The sequence below is a fragment of the Pogona vitticeps genome, chromosome 1 (assembly GCF_051106095.1).
Source record: "Pogona vitticeps strain Pit_001003342236 chromosome 1, PviZW2.1, whole genome shotgun sequence".
Classification (NCBI taxonomy): Eukaryota; Metazoa; Chordata; class Lepidosauria; order Squamata; family Agamidae; genus Pogona; species Pogona vitticeps.
In genome coordinates, this window is record NC_135783.1 from 316,903,224 (window position 1) to 316,931,204 (window position 27,981).

The window sequence follows — 27,981 nt, forward strand, 5'->3', positions numbered from 1 at the left end:
TCGGACTTGGGTCTTGGTATTAACAACTTAGATTCGGACTGAGGACTTGATAGCAAGGACTAGGATTCAGACTTGAGATCAGACTCAAAGAGTTACCAACATCTCTGATGACAAGTGATCTGTGAAGCTGGCTGTGTACTCTAGTGCAGTGGATCTTAACCTTTATGAAAGAAACGCCCCCTTGAGCCATTGAGGAAGTTATCATCGCCCCCCTCCCCACGCTGATATCTTATTTATTTATTTATTTATTTATTTATTTATTTATTTATTTATTTATTTATTTATTTATTTATTTATTTATTTATTTATTTATTTATTTATTTATTTAAGCCACTTAAATCCAATGACCCCTGAAAACAAAATTCAATTCCAAGAAAATGAAAGGCCCCCAAAAAGTAACATTTAATGATTTAGTTGCAAGTGAATTTTAAGATGCAAAAAGAAATATAAAAAGGGCATAAAAACAAACTGCAATGCAGGAACTAAAAATTTCAAGACGAAAACTCGGAAACTAAATTAAGATTAGAGGAAAATATATATTCATGCACACTGTAAAAAAGCTGCACCCATCTTCACAGGTTTGGCTTGCTCCAGCGCCCCCCTACCGCCTCCCTTCTGCTCCAGCGCCCCCACACCGCCCCTTTTCGTTTTACCGCCCCCCCGAAAAATGAAATCGCCCCCTGGGGGGCATTATCACCCATGTTAAGAACCACTGCTCTAGTGGTGCTTCCAGAATTTTGCTGAATCCCAGCTTAGGACTCAACCAGCTCCAGGAAGGGCCAGTTGAAAATGCTTTGCTCCTCCTCCTTCCCTATGTAAGGAAAGTGGTGGAATGCAGCTGCCCATTGCTTGATCTTTGTGCTTAGTGATCTCCTGGAAGAGTGGTATAGTGATAAATACAGAAGTATAGGGTTTAATGACTAATAATTAGTAATATTAGTAATAATACTATTATTATTTTCCCCCTAATTTATGGTGCAGCAAAATTTTATGCTGCAGCCCTGTTATATCTGTTTTACATTTTATTGTTTTAACATGTTCCTTTTATAATATTCTAAACTGCCTCCAAAGCAGCATGGAAATATTTAAAATAAATAGATGTACACATTTAGTATCTATGGATAGCCTCAGAAATATACAAGTAGATATAAATGTTTTTAAAATAACAATAATAAAAAATTGAAAGCCTAACTCTCCAATTATAGTCATTTGGGAGAAAATGTCACATTTAAAAAGGGAAAGATAGCAAAATAAGATTAGAAGGGTGATGCATGTGCTTTGTAACTTAAGAGTTACTCACAGCAGGCAAGTCTCCTTGAAAAAATTGATGCTGAGGTGTACGTGGAGAGAGATGACGAACCAAATTAGTAACATATGTAGAAAAAAAAACCCACTGGATCACTGTTTTATTTAGCAAAGAAAAACAAAATACAGTTGCTTCAAACATGCAATAAAGACCCTTTTCCCTACCTACCTAATTCCTGCCTAATTCAACATCCAACCTAAGTGAAAAAAAATTAATGTATGAATCACCACTTCAAAGATATACTCTGCTGGATTTCAAAACTTATCTTGGCTAAAGAAAGCAGCTGTATCCAGTGTAGTGTTGTGGGCAGAGCAACGGACTAGGATGCCAGAGACCTGGGTTGAATTAAAGCTCAGTCATGGAAACTCATTGATGGGAAGGTGTACTGGTAAAGCCACTCCTTAAATATCTCACCTTGAAAACCGTATTGTGATCATTGTAAATCACAAACAATTTGATGGCATATGACACACACAAAGACAGTAACGCCGTGAAGACCATCATTGCAGCCAAATGCACCTATACTTCCTGCTTATTCAGGTGGCACCTATATCACATCATTCACAAGGACAGCCATCACCCAGTCATTAGCGATTACACAGAAAAAGCAAGAGGCTAACATGCTTATAAGAGCTGATTCTAACCTGGCAAATTGGTGCCCTTGCGTAATTCCTATTTATTTCACTGTGCCTTACAGCTAAAATTCACACCATTCATAAGAGCGATGTACATTTTGAAAGAACATTATTTATTTATTTATTTATTTATTTATTTATTTATTTATTTATTTATTTATTTATTTATTTATTTATTTATACCCCGCCCCTCTAGACCATGTCTACTTGGGGCGGCTTACAACATAAATCAATATAAAATATATATAATCATAAAAATACAATTGCTATATTAATTAAGACAATTAATTTAAGAAAGGATTACCAAGATGGGGTAGGATAAGGAAAGAAAAAGTAAAAAGACTTAGCTGACTGGAGGGAAGGCCTGCCTAAATAGCCAAGTTTCTAACTGTCTTTTAAAAACACCCAGCGAGGGTGCCAGCCGAATTTCTGTTGGAAGGGCATTCCACAGCTGAGGGGCCACCGCCAAGAAGGCACGGTTTCTAGTTTTTTCCTTCTGAGCCTCTCTCGGCGTCAGGCCCCTCAGCCGTCCCTGCTGGCTGTGGCGGGTGATTCGGGTAGATCTGGATGGAAGAAGACAATCTGCCAAATATTGAGGTCCCAAACCATTTAGGGCTTTATATTTTTGTCTTGCACCTCTACAAGAACCACTTAAATAGACATATCTGTCTATAGCATGTTTATTTATTTATTTGTTGGGTTTCGAAGAACAGGATATAGTGTTATATTGATGTACTATGCTAGTTCAATGCCTACAATTAGCACAGATTGACCTTCCACCCCAGGGAAGAGCAGCTTACCCACCATTATTGGCTGTAAAGTACAAAAAGAGAGACAAATTTCCTTCAGCACCCTAGGCACGCTGCTGATGTTTCTATTGATTCTGAAACTTACGTTAGTTCTTGTAGATAAGTCCATATGATTTTTCTGGGGTTCTTGTTATTATGAATCATGCTTTTGTGGTATTTTGGTTGATCTAAATATAAAAAAGCAAAGGAGCTATCTGCCTGTTTCTTAAACTCCAATATAAGCACACATTTGGGATTATAACTAGCCTCAGAACTGAACTGAGCTGGACTGTAAATGTTTATTTTGGTCTAAAGAATATTTTTGGCTCAAAAAACCCACTAGATGTTCACTTCTTTTATTTTTGCTAGCTGCAGTTCCTTACGCCCTTTCCAGAGGAAGCTCTCTACCAAAGTTTTGGAGAGAATTTATTAGCTGGAATGGGACAAACGCCTTCATAAAAAGAGGCTCAAGTATGTGATCTTCCATGTTGATAGGCATTATATTATGAATATCAGATGGCAATGGCAACCACACAGACAAGGAAACAGTTTTATATCATACATGTATACATGTAAGCTTATTTAGCTGATGCAAGCCAAACAATATTTTATTGAACAGAAATGTAAGATATTAATAAAGATATATGATCTCCTCCATTTAGTTGCAGTGTGTAAACACATGTTTACCTGGTTTATTCAATACAGTATATAGTTTATTATATAGTTCTAAATAAACCACCTCTATATCATCATCCATTCTTGTTTTTAGTCACCATTAAATATCTCACTATTCACCAGACCCTTTCTTCTCTCATGTTCTTCTTCTCTCATGCTTGAGTGCATGTTCTCTCATTCGCTCAAATGACTCTACATCACATCCTTTACACCCCTCTCCTCCCATTCTTCTTCTCTCAGCCTCATATGCTTATTCATCTTCTCTGCCTATGTCTCTGTGCCTGGAGACTTCTTACCTAAGCCCTATTCAGACATCAGACCTGAAGCATGGTGGGTTCAAAGGGTGGTGATGATTTGAAGATGCAGGTAAGCTCACTTTTTATGCCTCTACCCTGCTTGGAAGTCATGCAGATCTTTATGAGCTCAGTTTGAAGGTATGCATAGATGGTATGTGTGTTTAGCTGAACACACTTACAGTGTATCTGTGCTTAGAAGCCCTGATAAGTATTACTTTTACTTGTACTGATACATGTTACAACTACTGCATTCCAATGGTTCAGCTGTTGTTGCTTTAAAAAAAAAAACCAAACAGCAACTTTCTATTTAAAAAAATCCCCCAACTTTGCACACATGTAAACTTGATGATTGGGCCTTCGTGACTTCATGATAGCACTTCTGCATTCTGTAAGCCTTTCAAGAACATTTGAAACAGGTTTTGCTGGCAAAACGTAGCGGGTTTGAAAAAAAAAATACAACGTTAGTATTCTGCCATTTCAGACAACAGATATGACAAAATACAGTGGTACCTCAAGAACGTCCCTACATAAGAACGATTCGAGTTAAGAAAGGCTCCGTTCGCAAAAAGTTGCTTCGACTTGAGAACGGAGCCTCAACTTAAGAACCAAAAAAAGAAAAAAGAAAAAACACCTTTTGAGACCTTTTTTATACCTAAGTTTACCTTAGATGAAAAGAAGAAAAAATTAAAAAAATTGCCCCCTAGTGGTTTATCAGATTAATCGGCTTTGCATTAGTTCCTATGGGAACTAATGCTTTGACTTAAGAACAGCGTCTCGACTTAAGAATGAAAAACAGCAGATACAGATTAAATGGTTTTCCATGCATTCCTATGGGAAATGGTGCTTCGACTTAAGAACATTTGAACTTAAAAATGCAGTCCCAATACGAATTAAGTTCTTAAGTTGAGGTATCACTGCACTTATGGATTCTACCGCCCTCTGAAAATCAATATTTCTTAAATGTTCAACTTCTAAATCATTAAATTAACGTGTGTACAGCCAAAAGCAATGACAACCAACCAACCAACCAACCAACCAACCAACCAACCAACCAACCAACCAACCAACCAACCAACCAACCAACCAACCAACCAACCAACCAACCAACCAACCAACCAACCAACCAACCAACCAACCAACCAACCAACCAACCAACCAACCAACTAAAATAGAAACAGAAATAAATCAGTGTGGCGATCACCCTGCTTTGGCTCAGATAGAAGATTATTGGCATGTAACAATGAGAGCTATTGGGAGGCGGAACCAGAGAAACTAGAAGAGGGAAAGAGTTTGGGGGTTTGAGTTAGAGAGAGTGTTTAAGGAGTGATTAGTCAGAGTGTGACCTCTATTAATTAAGATAGAAGAGGTTAAAGTAAAATACTGAAGCTTTGGGTAACTTTAAGAATGTGCTTAAGAACTATTTCTAAAACAACTTGTAATCAATAAACCTGTTTCTGTTTAAAAGTTCAGTACCGAATGGACCTCAATCTTTTATAGGAAATAAAGAGATCAACTGGTGGCAGTGAGAAAAAGGGCGTGTTGGGATACCTTCGTGAGCTCTGGGTTTGATGAAACAAGCAGGGGCCACGAGGACAAACGTCACAATCAGGCTATTATTTACAGCTTCTGACCATGTTAAAAGGATTTGCTTTGCTCAATACGTTTGGTAAATCCTGAGTATTAAAGCTTTTACTACAATAAACATCAGATTATGTTTATGTTGGCTATAAACCTGTCAGTTGTCAATAAACAGATACACTTTGGTGACTAACTTCTGCTGTCAGAGGATGATCAAAACACATACCAATTTTTAAAGTGAACTCCATCAAACACAGAAAGGTTTCACTATGTAAGCCTCATTGGAGCAAGTCGACAAAAAGTTCACCCTGGTAGTTGAGGCTGCCTCTTATGTCATAGGCAAGAGCCGGAAAGTTCCATAGGCCTTTCACAGAACTTCTGATCGGCTTTTCCTTAACTAAAAGCTAATGTGACCTTTAATACTCTGTAAGATGGAGCCTGCCTCTAGTAAGTGTCAATTAAATTTTATGTTTTGTGGCTCCCGTTTTCTTGTAATACATGAACAAAGTTCAAGGGATGACTCCTACTTTGAAGATTTTAATTCCATATTGGGACAATTTATTTCCACCTAGAGAGTCTTTCAGAAACTTTACAGACCTTTTTAGACTGGTAAACATATGCTGAAGGTGGAAAGACTTTTGGAAAACATTGGGAAATACCTCCACAGGCAACATTTTGTTTATTGAGGTACTCAAAGACTTTATTACTTATCCAGTTTTTTCCTCTACCTTTCTATCACAGATATCCAAGGCTTCTAAACAACAACAACAACAACTACAACAACAATGCAGTGTTGGCTAGTAATACGGGTTTTGTAGTTCAGGGGGCTTAGAGGGTGACAATTTGGAGAAGATTCCTATGCGTCTGTCAGTCAGTGGTTTCCAAACTTGGGTTCCCAGACATTCTCGGACTGCAACTTCCAGAAGCCTTCACCACTAATTGTGCTGGAAAGGATTTCTGGGAGTTGCAGTCAAAGAACATCTGGGGACCCAAGGCTGGGAACTACTGGCCTATCTAGATCTATTTACTACTGTTATATTCTAGCAGGTCATGTCATTGATCCTGCTCTAAAAAGTCCCAGATATGTTCTCTCTCCACTATACCACTGCTTCAATTGTCTGGCAGCTATTAAATCAAGGGTGAGCAAACTATGCCCTTCTGGATGTTACTGGACAGTAGCTTCCAGCCTTCCTCACTGTTGGTTAGGCTGACTAGGGCTGATCGGAGCTGCATTCCAACTACATCTAGCAGACTGCATTTTATTTATTTATTTATTTATTTATTTATTTATTTATTTATTTATTTATTTATTTATTTATTTATTTATTTATTTATTTATTTATATGCCACCCACATTACCCAAAAGTCTCTGGGCAGCTTACAACAATTAAAATACAATAAAAAGGATAAAACAATTAAAATACAATTAAAACATATATTCTAAAATTGCCATCAGGACCCACAGTTGATATTATGTCAATTAAAAGCCTTCTGGAACAGGAAGGTTTTGACCTGGCCTCCCAAATGTCATCAGGATCGGCCCCAGATGAATCTCAATTGGGATAGCGTTCCATAGTCTGGGGGCAGCTGCCGAAAAGGCCCTTTGTCTACAAGCCATCCCTCTTACCTACTTGAGGGATGGCTCTTTCAAAAGGGCCCCCTGGCTAGATCTTAACTGCCAGGTAGGTTCATATGGAAGGAGCTGGTCCTTCAGGTGTCCAGGGCCCAAGCCGTTTAGGGCTTTATATGTCAAAACAAGCACTTTGAATTGGGCCCGGACAGCAACTGGTAACCAGTGTAAATTATACAGAATCGGCTTGATGTGCTCTCTAGCGGCCCCACCACTCACCAGCCGCGCAGCTCGATTCTGAACCAGTTGCAGTCGCCGGACCGTCTTCAAAGGCAGCCCCACATAGGGCGCATTGCAGTAATCTATATGAGATGTTACCAATGTGTGTGTAATTGTCATGAAACTCAACTCGTCCAGGTAGGTCGTAGCTGGTATAATTTCCGCAGCTGAAGGAAGGCGCCCCTGACCACCCAGTCCACTTGGGCTTCCAGAGTTAGACTAGGGTCCAGGAGCACCCCTAGGCTGCGTACCCTGTCCCTTAGGGGGAGTGTAACCCCATTGAGAGCAGGGAAATGGCCCTCCAGCCTGTCCGGTGAAGCACCCACTAACAGCACTTCCGTCTTGTCTGGATTGAGTTTCCATTTAGTATCCCTCATCCAGTCCATTATAAGGTCCAGACACGAGTTTAGCACAGAAACCACCTCACCTGGATTGGTGGAAAACATGAGGTAAAGCTGAATGTCGTCAGCATATTGCTGACTCCTCAGCCCAAACCTCCTGATGACCTCTGCCAGTGGTTCCATGTAGATGTTAAACAGCATGGGGGACAGTATCGAGCCCTGAGGAACTCCATGACAGGCGTTTTTGCGCATCCATGTCCTAAAAATGAAGAGGTAGCCCTTTGCACCCCGGGACTGTGAAATACTTTCCCCCCTAAAAACAAAATGTCATGTTTTTGAAGCCCTTATGAAGCTGGAAATGCCTGAAACAAAACCCAACGCAGAACTGCTTACCACACTTTTTTGTACCATGGAACAGATAAAAAAGGGCAAAGCATATGCTTCTCATTTGGACATAAATGGGGTGCATGCATTTAAAGGGACACTATTCCCTACCTCCCACAGACTATCTGAAGTTGCTGTTGTCCGGAGAGAATCAAACAATAATACAGTTGGTGGCTAAGTTTTTATTTTCAGCTATGAAAATTCGCAAAATGCTATGGCAAGATTTCATACTATACTATGTATTTATTTTATGTATTTTATCTTTGCATCATCGGGTCTATGACTGCATAATAAAACTTTACTTACTTACTTACTACTCCCAGCAAAGACCTGGAACTGGGGACAGAGGAATATTAGAAGCCCAGCTCTCATTTTCCAGGAAAATCATGCCAGTTTTTCAGCATATGGCCCCTGGAACTGATCACAGAGACATCTATGACTCTACTTAACATTAAAAAGGCACCTAAGAAATGTGCTCCTCTGGGAATCAGACTTGAAAGGACAAGGAGGGAACCAATCAGGTAACTCCTGCTGCTCAGTAAGACTGTGGGGGTGAAGGGAGGTTTGAGGACTCATGTCAAAGAGAAAGCTAAGGAACACTGTATGCATAGCAGAAATGTTAGTGGCAGGACAGGACAAAAGCAATGTTCTGGAAGAAGACTGTATGATACAAGCGTTATGCTGTATTTGAATGATCCCATTTTGTCTGTGAATGTTGGCCTGATAAAACATGACTTATGGGTCAGATAAAGCTCCTTCGTTTCTTAATCCTTCTGATTAACCTTTAGTTCAAACAGATGCAGGTGGTTGCAACCCCCCTCTCCCCACTCTCTCTGGAGACTGTGAAAATAATAGTATGTTTCCTGTAGAGATCTATGGACTTCAATTACTCTTTGAATAGGTTTTTAGCTGTGTTTCTCAGCTAATGGAAGGAAAATGGTGCCTCATTTTGAAAATCTGGCAGCATTTACAATTATTTTGGAAACAATAGCTAATGAAATTAGGCAAATGAAATGATTAAAATTATGTGTGTGTTTTTTAAAGGAAAGACACAGAGCATGCCACGGAACATTTTCTTCCTGTATTATATTTTATTAGATCTAGAAACACATGCTGTGTCAAGCCAAATGTGCTGTTTGCCCAATCCTAACGATAAGTGCAGAATCTTTGAAATTGGTGTTGTGAAAACCTAAAATAAAATTAATTTGAAATTCTTTCTTCATTCAAATTTACAATATTAAAAACAAGAATGCTGAAATCTCTAAGGCCTATAAAATATTACTTTATATTTTATTTATGAACGTAAAGGTAAAGGCCGAGGTTCCCCTTGATGTTTAGTGCAGTCATGTCCAACTCTAGGGTGCAGTGCTCATCCCCGTTTCCAAGCTGTAGAGCCAGCGTTTGTCTGAAGACAGTTTCCGTGGTAACGTGGCCAGCGCGGCTAGACACGGAACGCCGTTATTGATGAACATAGCTTCATATTTATGAGACAGTTCAGATGGGAACTACTGTCAACATGATATTTATCAGCTAGAGAAGGAGAGGGAAAAACCTGCAGCGGTGTGTCCCTGGCTTCTGATCAAGGCTTGATGACCACATATTTCAATGTACATTTCAATTATATATATATGACAGAACACCACTTGCAATGTAGAAGGAAAATTCTTTGCTCCATACAATACCAGCAGTCAATTGAGGTCACCAGATTACTGGGTCTGATTATCTCCATAAGTACCATTCAGGGTGGTAAAATTGGAGCAAGGGAACATATGGGTTTATTTTTTTAAAAAAATAAGTGGAGAAAAGTTAGGGAGTTCTAACTTTGTCTGCTGCATCACAGATTTGCTAGCCTGTAAAACAAACATAGAAACACCAGCTGGCCTTCCAAGTCCTACACAAATTTCTAGACATAGGTTTTAGCTGTCAACTAAGTATTGCCAATACATCTTACAAAAGATTATGCCTAGGTTTACAGAAGAGACTCAAACTTTTTCTTCTCTGATCTCAAAACAGTGTGTTTACATCTTCTTTTCCAACATATATGATTTAAAAAACTTAATAACGAATTCAAACACAAAAGACAAAGATGTCCAAAAGGACTACTAATTAGCCTCACCTCGGGGAAAAATTACAGATCCTACACAAATCCCCATTTCCAGAAACAATAACAACAAAGTTCTACGGCATCTCAAAGACTAAAAAGTTTCATCTGATGTAAATTCATGTGGACCGTAATCTACTTCTTGAGGTCTTAAAAAGTGGGCTACAGTCTACAAAAACTCATGCCAAATAAAACCTGCTGGTCTTTAAGGTGCTATATGGCTCTGTCGGTTTTGCTTCAATGGACTTTAGACTAACAGTCGCTATGCCTCTGGGGAGGTTTTCTCACAGGCAGCTCTGAGGAGGAGAACTCCCTAAAATTCTGGGATGAGGCATTCCCCATTTGACCCATAAGCTCCTACCCTTTATCTTGTGCAAGATTTAAACTGTTCCTTCATAAGTCATTGAATCTCCAGTCTTAAGATGGATTGTCTTCTTTAAATAAATCCTTATGTTCAATCCGAAGATCCAGGTAAGCAAAAGGATTAATTCCTGCATTAACTGAATATCATGAGTAGATCAACTGTACTTTTCCAAGAGGCAGCATGGCTCCTAACTCTCAGCTTAGCTTGTAGAAGCTTGTGGGGAATAAAATGGAACTTAGTGTTCCTGGATAACCATCAAATCACAGACTTCTAGACCTATACAGTTGTAAAGCTGGAAGGGACCTGCAAAGATAACTGAGCCCAACACCTTGCCAAAGCAGGAAATACAGTAACGTGCATAATGTTAGTGCTTTGAAAAGTTCTGGGTTTTGATCTAGAGTTCCTACAATCCTGTAGACAGCATTCACTGCTACAAGTGAAAGCTGGATAGTGGAGAATAAGCATGGGATGTTTTAATATTTTGGACTACAAATCCTATATAGTAATTCTCTATTCTGAAAGTTCCACTTGATAGACAGATACCTAAATGTGGCTCAACTGAGAGAAAGGCCAATGCTGGAAGGAAGCTGCCATAGGATTTTCAGTCCTCCAAATCCCATACCCGGGGAAGAGTGCTGACAGGAAAAACAAAAACAAACAGATTCATTCATAATACAAACAGAGCTTTGTGGATACCACAGGCCCCCAAAAGACAAACAAGTGGATCCTAGACCAAATCAAGCCTGAACTGATGAAATTGTTGTACTTTGGACACATCATGAGAAGTCAAGACTCTTTGGGAAATGATTTTGAGAAAAGTGGAAGGCAGAAAGAACAGAGGAAGACCAAATAAGATATGGACTGACTCAACAAAAGATGCCCCAGCCTTGAGTTTCCAGGAGCTGCATAGCATCCTTTGGGTGGGCACCCATTCATAACATTGCCATAAACTGGAAGTAGCTTGAAAGCAGTGATGGGACTTGAGTCGCGGGACTTGCTGTCAGGTCAGACTTAAGTCACACTAGTGTCTTGACTTGGGGTTGACTCAGGGACACGTGTGAAAGATGGTTCTTCTCTCTCTCTCTCTCTCTCTCTCTCTCTCTCTCTCTCACACACACACACACACACACACACACACACACACACACACATTCTCTCCTCCCATGAGTAGAACTATTGAATGCCATCACGTGTCAACATGTATGAAAACGTATGCATGTGCTAAGTTCATCTCTAAGACTGTCCTCACAGGAAAGAGTCCCCAGCAGCTCTGCAGGCTCAGCTCTGCTTCCATGTTGCCCTGCCAAATGTTACTGCCAGAATTGTCAACCAATGCCATTTCCAAAGCGCTGTCATTGGGGCCACATTGGGAAGTCTCATAGTTGGCTATGCCAGAAATCCTTCCCTGGAGACAGAGTGCCATCCTGGAGCCTCGTGGTGCAGTGGTTAAATCGCTGTACTGCAGCTAAAACTGTGCTCACGACCTGGGGTTCAAATCCCAGGTAGCCAGCTCAAGGTTGACTCAGCCTTCTATCCTTCCGAGGTTGGTAAAATGAGTACCCAGCTCGCTGGGGGGGCAATGTGTAGCCTGCATAATTAAATTGTAAACCGCCCAGAGAGTGCTTGAAGCACTATGGGGCGGTATATAAGCAGCACGCTTTGCTCTTTTTTTTTTTTTTTTTTTTTGAAGGTATGACTATCTGGAGAGATAACATTTTATCCCCTTCTACTTAAGAAGCTGTAATCTCATTGTTTGGCTTATTGGTGATTCTCCAAAGCTCTTGTCATTAACACATAATGAAAAGCAGAGAATCTCAGGTTGTCAGATAGTTTTGCACTATCAAGTTTAAATAAAATAAAAAGTATGGTATTGAGTGTTGAACTGGAGAGGTCCAGGTTCTAAATTCCACTGAGCCATGAAAATCATTAGGGCCAGGCATGTTTTTTCTCAGCCTGACCTACTTCACAGATTTGTTGGAGGTTAGGAAGAAGGCCATATACACTGCTTTAAGTTCCTTGGAAGAAATACTCGGTTAAAAGGGAATTAATAATTAATAACAAAATATGATCCTGGACCCTTTGTGCACGACAGAAGAGGAAGCTGAACATGTTCCATATACATTGTCCATGACACATTTTCGGTATCACCTGGCAGGACCAAGTTCCAAATAGAGTAGTCCTAGAACAAGCTGGAATTTTTAGCATGTATACATTACTGCAGTGGTTCTCAAACTTGGGTTCCTAGATGTTCTTGGACTACAACTCCCAGAAATCCTGGCCAGCACAGCAAGTGGTGAAGGCTTCTGGGAACTGCAGTCCAAGAACATCTGGGGACACCAGTTTGAGAACCACTGCATTACTGAAACAGTGATGTTTATGCTGGCTCAGGCTGTTGTGAGAATAGCTGACGGTCAGATTCCAAAAGATCTCTTGTATGGAGAATTAATGCAGGGAAATTGCCCCAAAGGGAGACCACAGCTGTGATACAAGGATATCTGCAAGCGGGATCTGAAGGCTTTAGGAATGGATCTCAAAAGATGGGAAACTTTGACATCAGAGCGTTCAGCCTAGAGGCAAGCAGTGCAGCATGGCCTCTCCCAATTTGAAGAGACACTTGTCCAGCAGGCTGAGGCAAAGAGGCAGTCCGGAAGCCAGCAAAATCAGGGAGCTGGACAGCAGACAGATTGTATTTGTCTTCAGTGTGGAAGGGACTGTTATTCTCGAATTGGCCTTCTCAGCCACACTAGACGCTGTTCCAAGACATTGCCATAGTCTCTTGAGACTGAAGGATGCCTACATGATGGGGATATCTGAAGAATGGGTTAGCACATGAAATAAAAAGGTCTGCACAATCTCTGGGTGCTATGTTCTATATCAGAATATCTCCCAGGTGGGTCCACCAAAAAATCTGTCTACAGTTTGGAGGTATCAAAGCATTGGACCCTCTGCTGGGCTTCTCTGTCTTGCCATACTTTGTACAGTTGTTTTACATTTCTGCAGTTTTGTTAATTAACAGCCAAACCTATTTTAAATTGTTCAGTTTTTGTTATTTCAAAATGAATTGTGAATGCTTAAATGAAATGATTCTCTTTTCACCAATGGCTTCCTCTCAGTTTCCTTTCACCCACAAAGCAGGTGCTTGGCTGCTGAATATATTGTGGGTGCATAACACATCTGTTCCCTTTTGTAACCTCTGTACACCCACCTGGAAAAACTGGGTAATGATTTTGCATATTAAGTGTTTGGTTAATTAGCATTCACATGCCATAAACTCTCTGCTAACATGTTTGGATAGAAGACGGGTGGTACTGATGGAAAGTGATCTGCCAGTGAAGCTGGGGAATGAAAGTCTTGTGAAGGTTGGTAAGGATGCTTCTGTGTGTTTTCCGTGGTAAGAGTTTCCTGGCTGAAGTGCACATTTCCGAGAAACAAAAATGTTGATGCTTCTCTCAGATGGCTAAGGACTGCTTATTGCAGCCTGTATTTGGGTAAAGACAGCCAAATAAAATAATGTATGCACAACAAGTCAGTTTTGAAACACACATCTGTGTAGGAAAAACTACAGTCCCTTTTAAAACACAGACAAACCTCAAATGAGAAAGGATTGGATGTATTTTAAAATTCTCTTTTTCTACCTGACTAATGTAAGTACAGTAAAGCTTTTTTAGTTCTCCTGAAACTTTGAAACTGTTGGATTTGAAACTATTGTTAATAGTATTCTGTATTACAGTGCTTCTTATCCTTCCTGATAGTGTGTAAAGAGGTGTAAATATTGGGGTGTGTGAAGGAGAGACAAGGAGTGCGCCGTCCTCAACAAAGGAAACCACCTCAGAGGAGAAAGGATGTGTAGAAGGGGTGTTGATTGAGATAGAACAGGCTGACGTGATAGAGAGGAGATCTGCGGAGGTGTGTCTTGCTGACGAGGGAGGGGAGGAGTTAGACCTTATAGTATGGGAAGAGATAAAAGAGAAAAAAAGCGCGCGCGTCTTTAATCTGTGGACGGATACGAACCCAGAGAGACTTGTAAACCGAGGGGTGCAGATGGAGCCCATGCTTGGATTAGGAGCAGCATCTGGTATTACCTCAGGTTTCCCAAACTTGGTGACAGGAGGAGGTTTGCTCCCCGATCCCATACTGCCTAGCGGTAGAGGAGCTAAATATGAACCTTTAGAATGGACTGTGACGGTTTACCCACGAAATCACCCTGGTGGGAGGAGAGTAATCAGACCTGGGCCGGAATTCCAACAGAAGCCCCCCGAGGGAGATTGGGCGAGGCATCCGTGCTGCGGCACGGTATGCGCAGTGCGGAGTGCCCCCCTCCGTCCCATGACCAACCGGGAGCGGTTTGGACCGGCACCCTTCTAGAGGGTTATGAGAAACCATTAGAGGTGCGCCCTAAGAAATATCGTTTGTTGCCTGATGATTGTTTGCAGGACCCTTTTGATACTGAAGAGTTGAGTTCTATTGTTAATAAATGCGGTGTTGTTGAAAGTTATGAAAAGCCTCCCTGTCTCTTTCCCGCTTTTACTACCAGTGCCCCCCCCGGGTCCCGACGAACTCCATTACGGGGGGGGGAGAGGAGGAAATGAACTGAAAAACAAAATAGTAAGAGACAAAAAAATATTGTGGCACCTTAAAGACTAACTGCTATATTTTAGCACAGGTTTTTGTGGATCAAGACCAGTTTCTTGTCTAAGGAAGTGGATTTGGTCCACCAAAGTTCACATTAAAATATAGCAGTTATCGTCTCTATCATGGTACAACAGTTTTGTTGACTGTTTTTTTGTTTTGTTTTTGTCTGATATGATGAACATGACTACTCTTTGAAGAGTTGGTGTTGGTGAAGCACTGTTTGACACCACTGCCTTTGTTCTCTGCACTCCACCTTATACATTATATTATTTATATATAATGTTATTGTAGCGGTCACCCTGTCATGCACATTCAGCAGTCTATTTGCATGAACCAATAGGGACCTGTTGGGAGGTAGAACCAGATATATAGAAGGGGGGCTGTAGCAGAGTGTGGAGTAAAGAGAGGAGAAGATAGAGAGAAGAGAGAGAGAGGAGAGAGGTTTGAAGAGTAGGTTTGGGTTCTGAGGCAGAGAGAGAGTTTTGGGAGTGAACAGTCAAAGTGTTATCTGTATTAGTTAAGTACAGAAGAGGTTAAAGGAAAATACTGAATGCTTTGTGTAACTTTAAGAATGTGTTTAAGAACTATTCCTGAAACAATAACCAATAAACCTGTCCTTATTTCAAGGTTAAGTACTTTCAAGGTTCAGTCTTTCACAGGAAACATAGCTGGTAAAGAGATCAACTGGTGGCAGCGTGTTAAAAGACGTGGTGGGATACGTAACATGAGCTGTTGTTTGGTGAAACAAGCAGGGGTCACATGGTAAATGTCACAGTTATATATTATATTAAGCCACTGGGACAGAACATTTGGAGCTTTGGAGTGAGGTGACACCAATGTGTTGATGACACCCGTTTCTGCTACTCCTTCTCCTCTAATGCCACAGAAGCAGCGAGGATCCTTGAACATTGCTTGAGCTCTATAACAGGCTGGATGAGGGTGACCAAGCTGAAACCGAATCCTGATAAGATGGAAGTGCTGCTGGTCAGTAGAAAATTGGGTTTGGGAATCAGAATTCAACCTCTTTCTAGAAAGGCTTATGCTCCTTCTGACAAAGTTTAGAGTCTGGGAGTGCATCTTGACTCTGCACTGTTAGTGCATTCCCAGGTGGTAGCAGAGACAAGAAGAGTCTTTGTACAACTCTGTTTCGTGTGCCAGATTCTTGAGCGAATCTGACTCCTAAAAGTTATCAATGCCTTTTTACATCAGGTCTTGATTATCACAACACACTCTATGTGGGACTGCCCTTGAAAAAGTTCTAGGATCTCCAACTGGTGCAACATGTATTGGCTAAGATTCTAACTGGTACATGGTATCACGATCCTATGACCCTGATACTACAAAGGCCTGGACTGGCTGTCTGTTGCTTACTTGGTCAATTAAAGGCGTTGGTCTTAAAACTTTAAATCCCTAAGCAGCTGGAGGCCTGGCTATCTAAAGGGTCAATTGTGTTGTTAGCCTGCCTGGACTTTCAGCTCTTCAGGAGAAGCTTCAAAAGAAAAAAACATAACAAGAGTTCCAGAGGCCTGCCTAACAAGCATACAGAAAAGGACCTTCTCCTGTGTGTCTTCTAGGATAGGGAAAGAACTCCCTTCAGAGTTGCAATCAGTTTCCACTCTGTTTGATTTTAAGAAGGGAGTAATAATATATTGTTTTAGTCATTCATAAGAGGTGTAAGCTGTTCTGTTGTGTGGTCTTCAATCTGTATTCTTGCTGACTTTAATGGTTTTTAATGTATTTGCCTAATTTTCATGCTTTTATGGTGAGGCTGGTTTACATGATTTTTTAAAGCTAAATGTTGTTTTATCAATTTTTATTATTTTAAAAAGCTTGTAAGCTATTTTGAGCACAATTTTTAGTGGAAAGGTGGTATATAAATATAATGTAATAAAGCTGAACAAATTAAATGCTACAGTGAAAAAGATTCTGCTTCTCAGAGCTTCCAAATGTTCTTGTTCAAATTCCATGTGGGATTTGATACAGATTCAATAACAAGCCTTACTATAATAATATGAGGAATTGTAACTAGTAAGTAGGGGAAAGGCTGCACAGCTTCAAACCTATATGCAGAAGGTCTTAGTCAATTGTGAGAGAACTGGAAAAGATCCGGACCTGCAGCCTCTAGTCACTATTGACCATGGGTGATGAAGCTCCAAGGACCACGCATCCCGATGCAATGGCGTCCTAGGTAGCCACCAGCCCCTTCAGATCAAACAGGAAGCAAAATCTCACTTCAAATTTTCAGAAAACAAACAGCAGGCATTTTGCTGAAATAAAATGGAAAGGGGGCAACCACTGGCATGAGTCTCCTATTTTAAAAGGAAATGAATGGCAATAATTTATTTTCCTGTGGGGGCCTGTGAAGGCCAATGGCGTTAGGAGGCGCCATGATTTCAATCCCTGGAGCAGACAATGTTGGGAGAGATGACTCAGTGATCAGTATGGGAATCTGTTTCATCAGCAAGCTATAGCTTTAAGTTTTAATTGTTTAAGGACAAGCACCTTTATCACTGAGCTTCTAATTTCTCGTACAACAACATTTCTATTTGAAAAAGTACAAAAGTGCTGCCTTCTTTAATAAGAGTTGAAAGGAAAACAACAATCTTCATGTTTTCTACTTGACAGCACTGATTCTCAGATTCTTAATCAGCTCCTACACTCACAGGAAGTACGGAAGAGTTCACCAAAAAAGCCAGCATCTGCTGTGTTAAAACAGTAAGTGGTACATCCACTCATCTTTAGTATTAACACAGGAAAGTCAAACAGCACTTCTTCAAATGGTTACAGTCCTCTTTTTTTCTACTATGAATTAGCAATTCATTTTTAATCATTTAAAGGGATGGCCTGTTATCAACAACTGTAGCATTCCACTTTATTTTGTTAATGGTTGTTTTAGTATGTTAATTGTTCATGCATATTCATGTTGCTGAGAGGCGGAGCTGAGAGAGCTCTTATAAGAGGCGGAGAGTTGGAGTGGAGTGTGTGAGAGAGAAGTAGTTAGAGTGTGGAGATTGAGGAAATCTGAGGTGTGATTAGAGTTAGGAGTGTATTATTAAATAGAAGGTTGTTGTTAATAATAAATTTATTTAAAGAAGATATTCATATAAATTTCTGTAATCAATAAACAAAAGTCCTATTTAAAAGTCTTTGAGTGTGGACCTGAATCTTTATCTTGCAGAAGTAATGGTGATTTAGTGATCACCTGGTGGCAGCAGTGTAAAAGAGGGGATATTTTGCCTTCATGTGCTCTGAGTCTTGACAGTCAAGCAAGGGGGCACAAGAGTGAACGCCACAACAACATGAAAAACAACTTGCCTAAAGCCACCTTCCTGCAACAAAATCTCAGAGGGAAGATGATGATTGTTTATTTATTTTTTAGCTTAGCTGGAAAATCCCTGAAAATTATTGTGGTTGTGAAAAAGTCTTATGCATAGCTGTTTATTTATTTTTATTTTTTATTATTTTTATTTATTATTTTTTTATTTATTTATTATTTATTTATTTATTATTTTTATTTATGTTTATTTATTTTTTAGCTTAGCTGGAAAATCCCTGAAAATTATTGTGGTTGTGAAAAAGTCTTATGCATAGCTGTGAGTAAACCAATCCTTCAATACAGTACTAAATTAGACCAAATGTATGTGTGATACAAGCTACAGTAATGTGCTGCATTGTGTAAAAGTTTGTCACAGAGGGCAGAACCCTGTTTGCTGCTGCCGGCAATTCTCAAACATTAACCTCTCTCCCCCCCCCAATGAGGACCCCAGAGCCCTCCCCAAGTTGAAAGGAATCCCTAAGGAGTTTTAAAACTTTAGGTGGGTGGGGGAATAGGAAGCTTAACAAAAGATTAAAGTCCATGTCAGATTACATCATTACATGTGCAGAGCTATAGGAACAAGATTCAATCCAGACAGTTGGTCATGCTTAATTCAACCAGCGTGCATGCTTTTACTGATGATGTGTTAACACCACACACATACTGTATACAGGTGGAAAGTCCATTTAAATGTGCCATGGCATGCATGGAACACTTACGCACATTTATTATTTTATTTATTTATTTATTTAATTTATACCCCGCCTATCTGGTCGGTGAGGACCACTCTAGGCGGCTAACAACAATAAAATACAATAACAATATAAATAAGCAATTCTAATTAGTAAAAACACTACAATACATTACATAGAGTGCAAAACAGAAACAGTAAAGAGGGAAGGAGGTCAAGAGGAATATGATGGAAAGGCCTGCCCAAACAATCCACATATTGCTGTTCCAGCAGTTCACATCTCCAGCAGCTTATACACTGGGTATAATTTGTTGGAGGTTGTTTTATTTCCCCCAACCTTGCATGCTCTCTTTACTAGGTTTGGCTCGGAAGGATCTTTCTAGGCTACCAATCATTCCTTCCCTGCCTCTGAATTAAAAGAGAGCCCCGCCTGTCTACTAGGTGTTCTTTATCTTTTGTCTGCTGGAAGATGTTCGTCTGTTGAAGTTTGTTGCTAAAAGCAGCCATGTTTGTTGGTTTGCTTTTGAACTGTAGGTAAATAATTTTTTAATGCTTTCTCCTACTAATGTTTCAGAGTGCTGAGGATTCTCTTTCCCTCTGTCTAGTCTCTCAAAACAGTGTTTTTGTTAGTTTGCCGTTAATCTGTTCACAACTGCAAGTGATGAAATGATTTTATTCTTTGTCTTACAAATATCTCAGAGTGAGTTACTGAGACCATAAGTGCAAGTTAATGAGAAAAAGGGTAGAGTACTCTGGGGAACATGAAGCTATTATGCTCTGTGAATCCCTTAACTTCTGCTGCACAGCTAGAGGAATTTAACCAAAAATTCAAAGCTCTGCAACATAATTATATGCAACGATGTCCCCAGTGTACCACTTCTCCGTGTTCTGATTATGAACACTACGACTAATTTCAGACTACAATGAGAAACCATGATTCCTTGCTACAAGAAAATGTGGGAGCAAGACTCAAGCTTGCAGTCATCCTCATTCCCTTTTCTTTTTCATTCCTTCCAGGAGACTGAGAGTTAACACATCTGGCTTAAACTAACCATAGTTCTCCACTCCAGTAACTGTAGTTAGTGCTCAAACTATTATCTCAGAACATATTAGAATCACAAACAACAATGTGATCTCGGGTTCTTCTCAATAACCATGGCTTCAACAAAACCAAGTTTTTGGAATGAAGATATCATGAGTGTAGTTTCCATGAGAGATACCATGATTAGTTTCAAACAGAAAACAAAATTTATTGTGGATGTGGAAGGGGACAAGGGAAGTGGAGGGGGTGGGAAGGGGGCAGAGCGTGAACCCAGGCTTGTGACAAATCATTCTTGTAACAAGGATCTATAATTTCCTATAAAGATTGAACCGAGCCAATGGCTCCGTTCTCACTAGACTGCCATATCCAGTCTTAAGCAACTCAGCCGGTCTGCATTTGTAGCTGGTAATACGGTCATATAAGCTTTGCCCTAATAAGAGATACATTCCATTTGGAACCACAGAATATAACAGCTCTTGTAGGCCACCTAGTTTTATTCCCTGTTTTGTTCTGTAAATAATGTTCTAGCAACCCAAAGGAGGTTGTCTGCTAGCAGTTTCCATTTCTCCTTGGTGAGCACGATCCGAAATATCAAGGAACATTTTTTAAAAGGACTTGTTCGTTTATTTTTCATTTATCAAGAAACTATCAAGGAATATATGCCTCTTATGTAACATAAGTGAAACAAAATTTTATCACTATCTTCCTTGTAGTAAAAACCTAAAAGAAAGTTTTATTCGTTTGCGTCCACCAGCTTTCTCATTGTGTTAGCCATTACCTCATGCACCTGTACTGTAGAAAACCCGTCATTTAATAACAGCTAATAAAATAGGATCCTTTTCATAGTTAATTAAGAAATATTATAAACACTTCAACCTCAATCACATAAAAACATACACACATGCTTAATTTTTATGCACCACAAGTACTCCAGTTGGCTAAGAAATACTCTAATTGATACCAAGAGCCATGTATTGTTTTACTACCATCCTCCAAGCTCACATAATAGACACAAATACTAACACAGGTCTGGATTCAACAAGCTCTTTGTCCCTGCCAATGCTTATCTTTATTTGCACATACATATGCCTTTTAATCAATTTACACCCCCTCCTAGCTGTCCAGAGGATAGAGGACTTAAAAAGCAGAACAGGATATGTGAGGACTCACATGTTATGAGACAGAATGGATAAAACTCAAATTCCTCTGGAGTACTTCCTGTGGCTTAGACAGAGCGAACACTGGATACATCCCTGTCTCTTTAATTCCACACACCTAGGTCCAGACTTCCAAGAATGTCAACTTTTTGTGATAAATTTTACATATTTTTTATCTCCATATTGTCATATATATTGCTATGTGGGGGTCTGTCAGAGTTTTAAATTTTAATTTTTAAACTCCCCAGAGTAGTACATGCAGAAGTGGTATATCAATCAATCAATCAATCAATCAATCAATCAATCAATCAATCAATCAATCAATCAATCAATCAATCAATCAATCAATCAATCAATCAATCAATCAAATGTTTTGGAAGATGTGATCCTATGGTAATAAAAGAATGAAGGTCAACTAGGGGCTGCTAGAGAACACATCAAGCCAATTCTGTTTAAATTACATTGGCTACAAGTTGCTGCCCGGGCCCAGTTCAAAGTGCTTGTTTTGACATATAAAGCCCTAAACGGCTTGGGGCCTGGATACCTGAAGGACCGTCTCCTTCCATATGAGCCTACCTAAGATCTAGCCAGGGGGCCTTTTTGAAAGAGCCGTCCCTTAAGTAGGTAAGAGGGATGGCTTGTAGACAAAGGGCCTTTTCGGCAGCTGCCGCCAGACTATGGAACGCTATCCCAACTGAGATTCGTCTGGGGCTTTTAATTGAAATAACATCAACTGTGGGTCCTGATGGCAATTTTAATTGTGTTTTAATCATTTATCTTTTATTGTATTTTAGTTGAATTTTAATTGTTGTAAGCCGCCCAGAGACCTTTGGGCAGAGTGGGCGGCATATAAGTTAAATAAAATTAAAAAATAAATAAATAAAATAAAATAAAATAAATAAATAAAATAAACTCCAATCACACAGCATTTACAATTATATCAATGAATACTGATATAATGAGAAGCACAATCTGGCATTTCAGGTAGGCAAGACATTTCAAATTATTCAATATGTCTTTAAAAAAATTAGTTACATTCAGAAAATGCTTAATGTCTTTATTGTGGTGGTATATTATCGCGCTGTTAATTAGATATTATATTGCGTAAATTAATTAAATAGGACAGTAATAATATGCTTTGTATTTGATCTGTTTTTCCAGGTTCTTAAAATATATTGTAATATATGTGACTTCGGGTGCTCTGATGGCCAAAAATGTAGTAAAATTAAATTGAATAGCCAAATTTTGTTCATTTGTTGTAGTAAACTTGGCTTAGTACTGAAATTTTTAGTTATTGTACATGTGTATATTTGTATTTGTTTGTGTGTACGTGTGTACTACTGTGTGTATTATGATTATAATCTTGATATTTTGGTACTTAATGCCCAGCCACTTTCAAACTTCCTTTCAGAAAGAAAAACTGCTTAAAAATATTAAATGAAATAATATTATATTAAAACAGCAAAAGTTGATAAAACTTTTTTTTAAAGTGAATTACAAATACATATTGATTGTATATATTCTTACCCTTCTGTCTTGAATATGGTCCTAAAACTGTGTCCCAAGCTCCTGTAACTGGATGGATCAGTTTTTCCTCGTTGAATCTGGAACCTACAACAGTTCACAATAGGTTAAATACCATGCAAGGATTTTGCAAAGTCTACCTCACAGATTATACTTAATACAAGTTATTCTAATACTTTTTAATGTAATTATTATCTAAACTATGTATATAGAAGCTTTCAAATCTGCAAAACATTTTGAAATAATGTTTCTCAGGAAGTGGATTTTGATCCACAAAAGCGCACATACAAATATATTAGTCTTTAAAATCTCACAATATTTCATAAACTCACCCTTCCCTGTTCCCATTGTATGGATGGTGAAATGGATAAATTGTTCATTTCTTTTGACAACTTGATCAAGTGATTCTCCACTTCAAACCTCTGCATAAGCCTTCCTGTTACATTCTGAATCTTTACCTGGCCTTTACCTGCATTGCTTTGTCCCCCACATCCCTCCCTTCTTTAATCCACTGGATCTTTCCTCATGACCTTCATTCCCCTACTGGTACACCTGTCTCAGCTGTCCAAAGGACTCTAACTCTTCCCTTTCTTCCTCGAGGCTTCATATGCTTGAAACCTGCCATAACAGCTAAATGATGTTTCCTTCATATCCCTCCTTGAAGCCCAGCTTTTCATGAAAAGTCTTCATTACAACCCCACACCTCTCACACTGTGCAGTTAAAAGTTACTGTTCAGTTAAAACAACCACATGCTGTTTCCCTCATATGGCTAAAGAAAGGATTGCTTTCCTTAATTACTTGTGCTTTCCTTTCCTCCCCTTCATCCACCATTTCCCCTGTGTTGACTTTTAGACTGTACACTCACTGGGGCAGGGACCAATCCTCTCATACTTTATAGCGCAGTGGTTCACAATGTTGGGTCCCCAGATGTTCTTGGACCACAACTCCGAGAAATCTTGGCCAGCACAGCTGGTGGTGAAGGCTTCTGGGAGTTTTAGTCCAAGAACATCTGGGTACCCAAGGTTGGGAATCACTGCTCTAAAGACTCACGACACTACATTCTGTGGAAACCAGTGAAGAACCTCTGTTCATGAAAGCTGCTTCCACCAGCAAAACAGGGAGGCACAATCTCTCTCCTTTCTCGGGTCCCTAGGCTCCTAAAGATGCACTCTGAACCTGTGGCAAACCTTCCATAAAACACTGTTGATGCCATGAAGACTGCAGCTGAGAAAAGGATCGCAAGCAAGTGTGAAATAAAGGTCACAAATGAAAGCAAATAGATAAATAAAACTCGTGTTAATATTTTCTCCCTTAAGCAGCCAGTCCATGGAGGGAGGGATGCAGCTCTCTCAGGTTCAAACTAAGTAAAATGCCTTTCTCAAAACTCAACCCAAACACAGCAGAAAAGTAATCTTCTACTATATACTACTCATGGGGTTTACACTTTTGTTCTCCCTTTTGAGGCAATGTAAAATCATAACTTTGATTTGATCCACAACATAGAACACAATGCAACATTCTTTCCCAGTACTCTAGTTCTGAAGGCCTTAGGATTGGACCTAAACAAATGGGAAACTTTGACATCTGAGTGTTCAGCCTGGAGACAAGCAGTGCAGCATGGCCTCTCCCAATGTGAAGAAACCCTTGTTCAGCAGTCCGAGGCGAAGAGGCAGTCCCAAAACCAGCAAAATCAGCGGACAGATTGTATTTGTCTTCAGTGTGAAAAGGATTGTCACTCTCAAATTGGCCTTCTCAGCCACACTAGACTCTGTTCCAATACCTCTATTCAGAGCACGTTACCACAGTCTCTCGAGACTGAAGGATGCCTACTAAAACAACAGGCAATGCTCCAAATTTATAACCATGCAAACTCTGGAGTGAGAACATGACCCTCTTCTTTTATTTATTCACTGATACAAACTGAAGAAAATGCTGAAAGAACAGGATGAAATCATTGCTAAAATTAAGTTTTGTTTGCTTTAATCAGTTTAAGCAGCACACTTTAATCTTTTGCATGCCACTTTAAACTCTTTGTAAAAGAATTATTTAGAATATTTTTAATAGACATCACAAAAAAGAGACATCACTGTTCTGCACACAAATAAAGGTTTCAACTTATTCCAAGTTCATTTCTGGTGTAGTCATATGTTTCCCCCTTTCCCGGTTGACTGTCGCTGTGTTGCCATTTCCCATTAGCGGTTCCCAGTAGCACAGAAAACTTTAACATTCCATTGACTTCCATTATTTCTCACAATTATTTATCTGGCACAAGTTTAAGTACACAGAGAATTCCACAGATGTACTCTCTTCACACGAGACCAATGCTACTGTATTTGCACTGGAACCTTCAAAAATGGTTGAAGGTCTTTAAGATGAGAAAATCAGAGTACACAAATGAATGAGCAATTTGTAAAAGATCAGTACACAATAATAAATTCTCTTCCAACATTTGTAATGAAAGCAGAGTTTTACAAATGTCATTTTTAAAAAAAAAATCCAAGTTTTTCTCCACCGCCCCTGAGCCCCTAAAAGCTCAGTGGGCACGATCTGTCTGAAGTTTCTCCAGATGTTTTACCCTGTGACTCCTATTAGATCCAGCCAGCATGGCAAATGGTCAGGGATGAGAGGGCTCATGGGCCAAAACATCTGGTGGAATGTTGTATGGGGATGACTGGCCTAAAATAGATTTCAGTAAGAGTGATTTATTGAAATAAATGAGCCAGAAACAAACAACATTTCTTAAGCACCTTTTCAACATGATCACCTCAAAAGCTCTAACAGACAAATTTCCTGTGATACAGTAAAAATACATTTGGCAATTTGCAAAAGGAAGTCCGCACCTCTTTTGAATGCACTTCATTGGATCCCTTCTGTAGTCCAAATAAAAGTAGTTCTGGCACATCTGGAATCTCAGTCTAGGGTTACTTTTCTATTAGAGAGAAAAATGTTGCCAAGTTGGCAGAGCTGCAACCACTCTTCAACAGTTTCACACTCCAGTTAAAACTGTTGCATATTCTTTTTTTCTTTGCAAATAGCTCTTCCAAAGGTTAAAAGTTTCACATCCTCCAGTGACATTGTACAACAGTAACAGTACATCAGTAATAACCACACTGGAATGCTTTCAAAACAGGCACAACCAAGAAAGTGGAGCAACCCCCCACATATCTTGCCCAAACACTGTACATATGTATTATGTACACTGTACATAATTCGATCAATGGAGCACAAGCTGCCTTACAAGCTTCATTTAACGATCTAAACAAGTTGGCAATCAGTGAACTGGCAAACCCTGCAGGTAACACACAAAATAAATTGTTAAGGTGTGCCTGTGCCCAAAATGAACTTTAGGAAATTGCTGGGAGGCAAAGACAAAGGGCAATGAGATGAAGCACAGATGACATTCTGATGCATAAAATGAAATGTGGGAATGGAGGTTGACTTTGGACATCACTGTACGCTCTTTGCAGGTGTGCTACTGACTCCATTACATGAATGCAGGGAGTAGTCTTGAATACTGAAAATCCTTAGAGTGCAGCAACCTGCAGTCTGACAGGTTAGAATGTCAGGAGAGAGCACCACACGTATTCAGTGACAGTCTTATAAGAACTTTAAATGAATTCCTAAGTCCAGGTGGCACTTGCCACAAACACCTCTCGGGACAGTCATTTGAACATTCATAGATAGCATACATAGTATGAGAGGGAAAGTGCAAGGCTGTGTGTTGATAGCTTCTCAGGAAATTTCACAACCATGGTATTCTTCATCATTGTTTGTTGGGTCTGGGCCCGGCAGGCACACCATTATGGTGTTATGGTCCTTCTAATAGAATCAGTCATTCCAGGTGGTATAGCAGAGTCTTCTGAACATGAGCTCAGAAGCAGATAATGTATTTACCTGCAAGTCATTACTTTTGGGTAACATAAGCATAAAGAGCAATACTTTGTTCCTTTCAAACGTTATTCATTTTTAGGGGAATTTTTCCAGGAATTGTTTAGGTTCAGTAAAAACAAAGCTGCGTCTGTTGCAGCAGCTGGAAAAGAAGAGAACAAGAAGAAGAAAAAAAGAAAAATATTATGGAATCATCATCACCACCACCACCATCATCTTTTGAACTGCAGAACTGAATGGGACCTTATGGATGACTGAGTCCAGCTCCTGCCAAGGAGGCACAGTGGGGAATCGAACCTCATATCTGAGCTACCCAACAGTCGCTAAAACAAGCAGATTTTATTTTCTTGCAAGCTTTTGTGGATCAAAATCCACTTCTTCAGATACAAATCAGGCTTCAGACTTCCTTCCTCATATCTGAAGAAGTGGACTTTCCCCTGCAGAAACTCAGACGGAAACAAATCTAATACTCTTCAAGGTCCCACAATATTTGTTTTTCCCCCGTCCCTTCCCTTCTCCCCCCCCCCCCACAACATTCAGGTTTCATGTCATATTCTTCTCAGCCCTAAGTGGCAAGTGTTCTCTGTTTTTGTCTTTTCTCTTTTCATAATTGTTTCCAGGATGAATTATCAAAATTGGCCCTTAAAGAGAACAAGCAAGCACTTGTCTTTAAATGATTGGGCCTCTTGGAATGTGTTAATAACACACGGTCCAGTGGCTAAAAACTTGTTGCTTAGTGTAGTAAATCACACTAGAGTACACCAACTGGATCAATGGGGAGGGGGTTAGTAAGTCAACTTTGCAAGCTCCATTGATTCAAATGGGCCTACTCTAACTGTGACTTACTGTGCAAACATGATGGCCCCACACTGATAGAGTTTGCAGCTAACAGAAGTGCATCAAGCACTGTGTAGGCTGAAAACTGTTTACTTCTAGTGGCGTTCTCTGAAATGGGCTTTTCTCAGCTGCCAAGTGAAAAATTATTTTAGACATTTCTCAAATTTTAGTTTTTCATTAGACTGGTAATATATTGCTGCATACTGACTATTATAAGCTTGCTTTAGACAGATCTTTCACTTACCCTTCCAGATGGCCTGAAAGTATTGTGGTTAATTTAAAATAATAATTTTTAAAAAATCTGCAAGTACTCATCGAAGGGAAAAAGCAAGCATATCAGATAGGAAGATTGTATGTGTCACCCTTTGGTGAGGGAGAGAAGGGAAGCTGTGCCATCATTAACTCATCAGGGAAACCAGGGCCATCAGGCTCTTTCCCCTATTCTCTGTCACTTGGAGGAAGTCATTCCATCAGGCTACAACAGAGAGAGCGAGAGCAGGGAAGCAGAGATATACCATCAGCATCCCCAACAGACCAGCTAATTACGGCTCCTCTTTTCTCAGAATTGTTCCTATT

General features: G+C 39.7%; 1 protein-coding gene across 2 annotated transcripts in view; it reads right to left on the reverse strand.

The window, feature by feature from the left end:
• Positions 1-27,981, reverse strand: part of SLC25A21 (solute carrier family 25 member 21) — a 359,073-nt gene that overhangs the window by 84,393 nt on the left and 246,699 nt on the right. The window contains exons 1-2 of one of the 2 annotated variants that reach the window (XM_078392470.1): positions 25,521-25,682; positions 22,683-22,766 (exon numbers count right to left, since the gene is read on the reverse strand). In XM_078392470.1, coding sequence (XP_078248596.1) covers positions 22,683-22,766; positions 25,521-25,582 — 146 coding nt within the window. In that variant the 5' untranslated portion in view covers positions 25,583-25,682. Of the gene's footprint in view, positions 1-22,682; positions 22,767-25,520; positions 25,683-27,981 lie in introns of those variants that run through there. The other variant, XM_020801990.3, reaches the window with a different exon arrangement.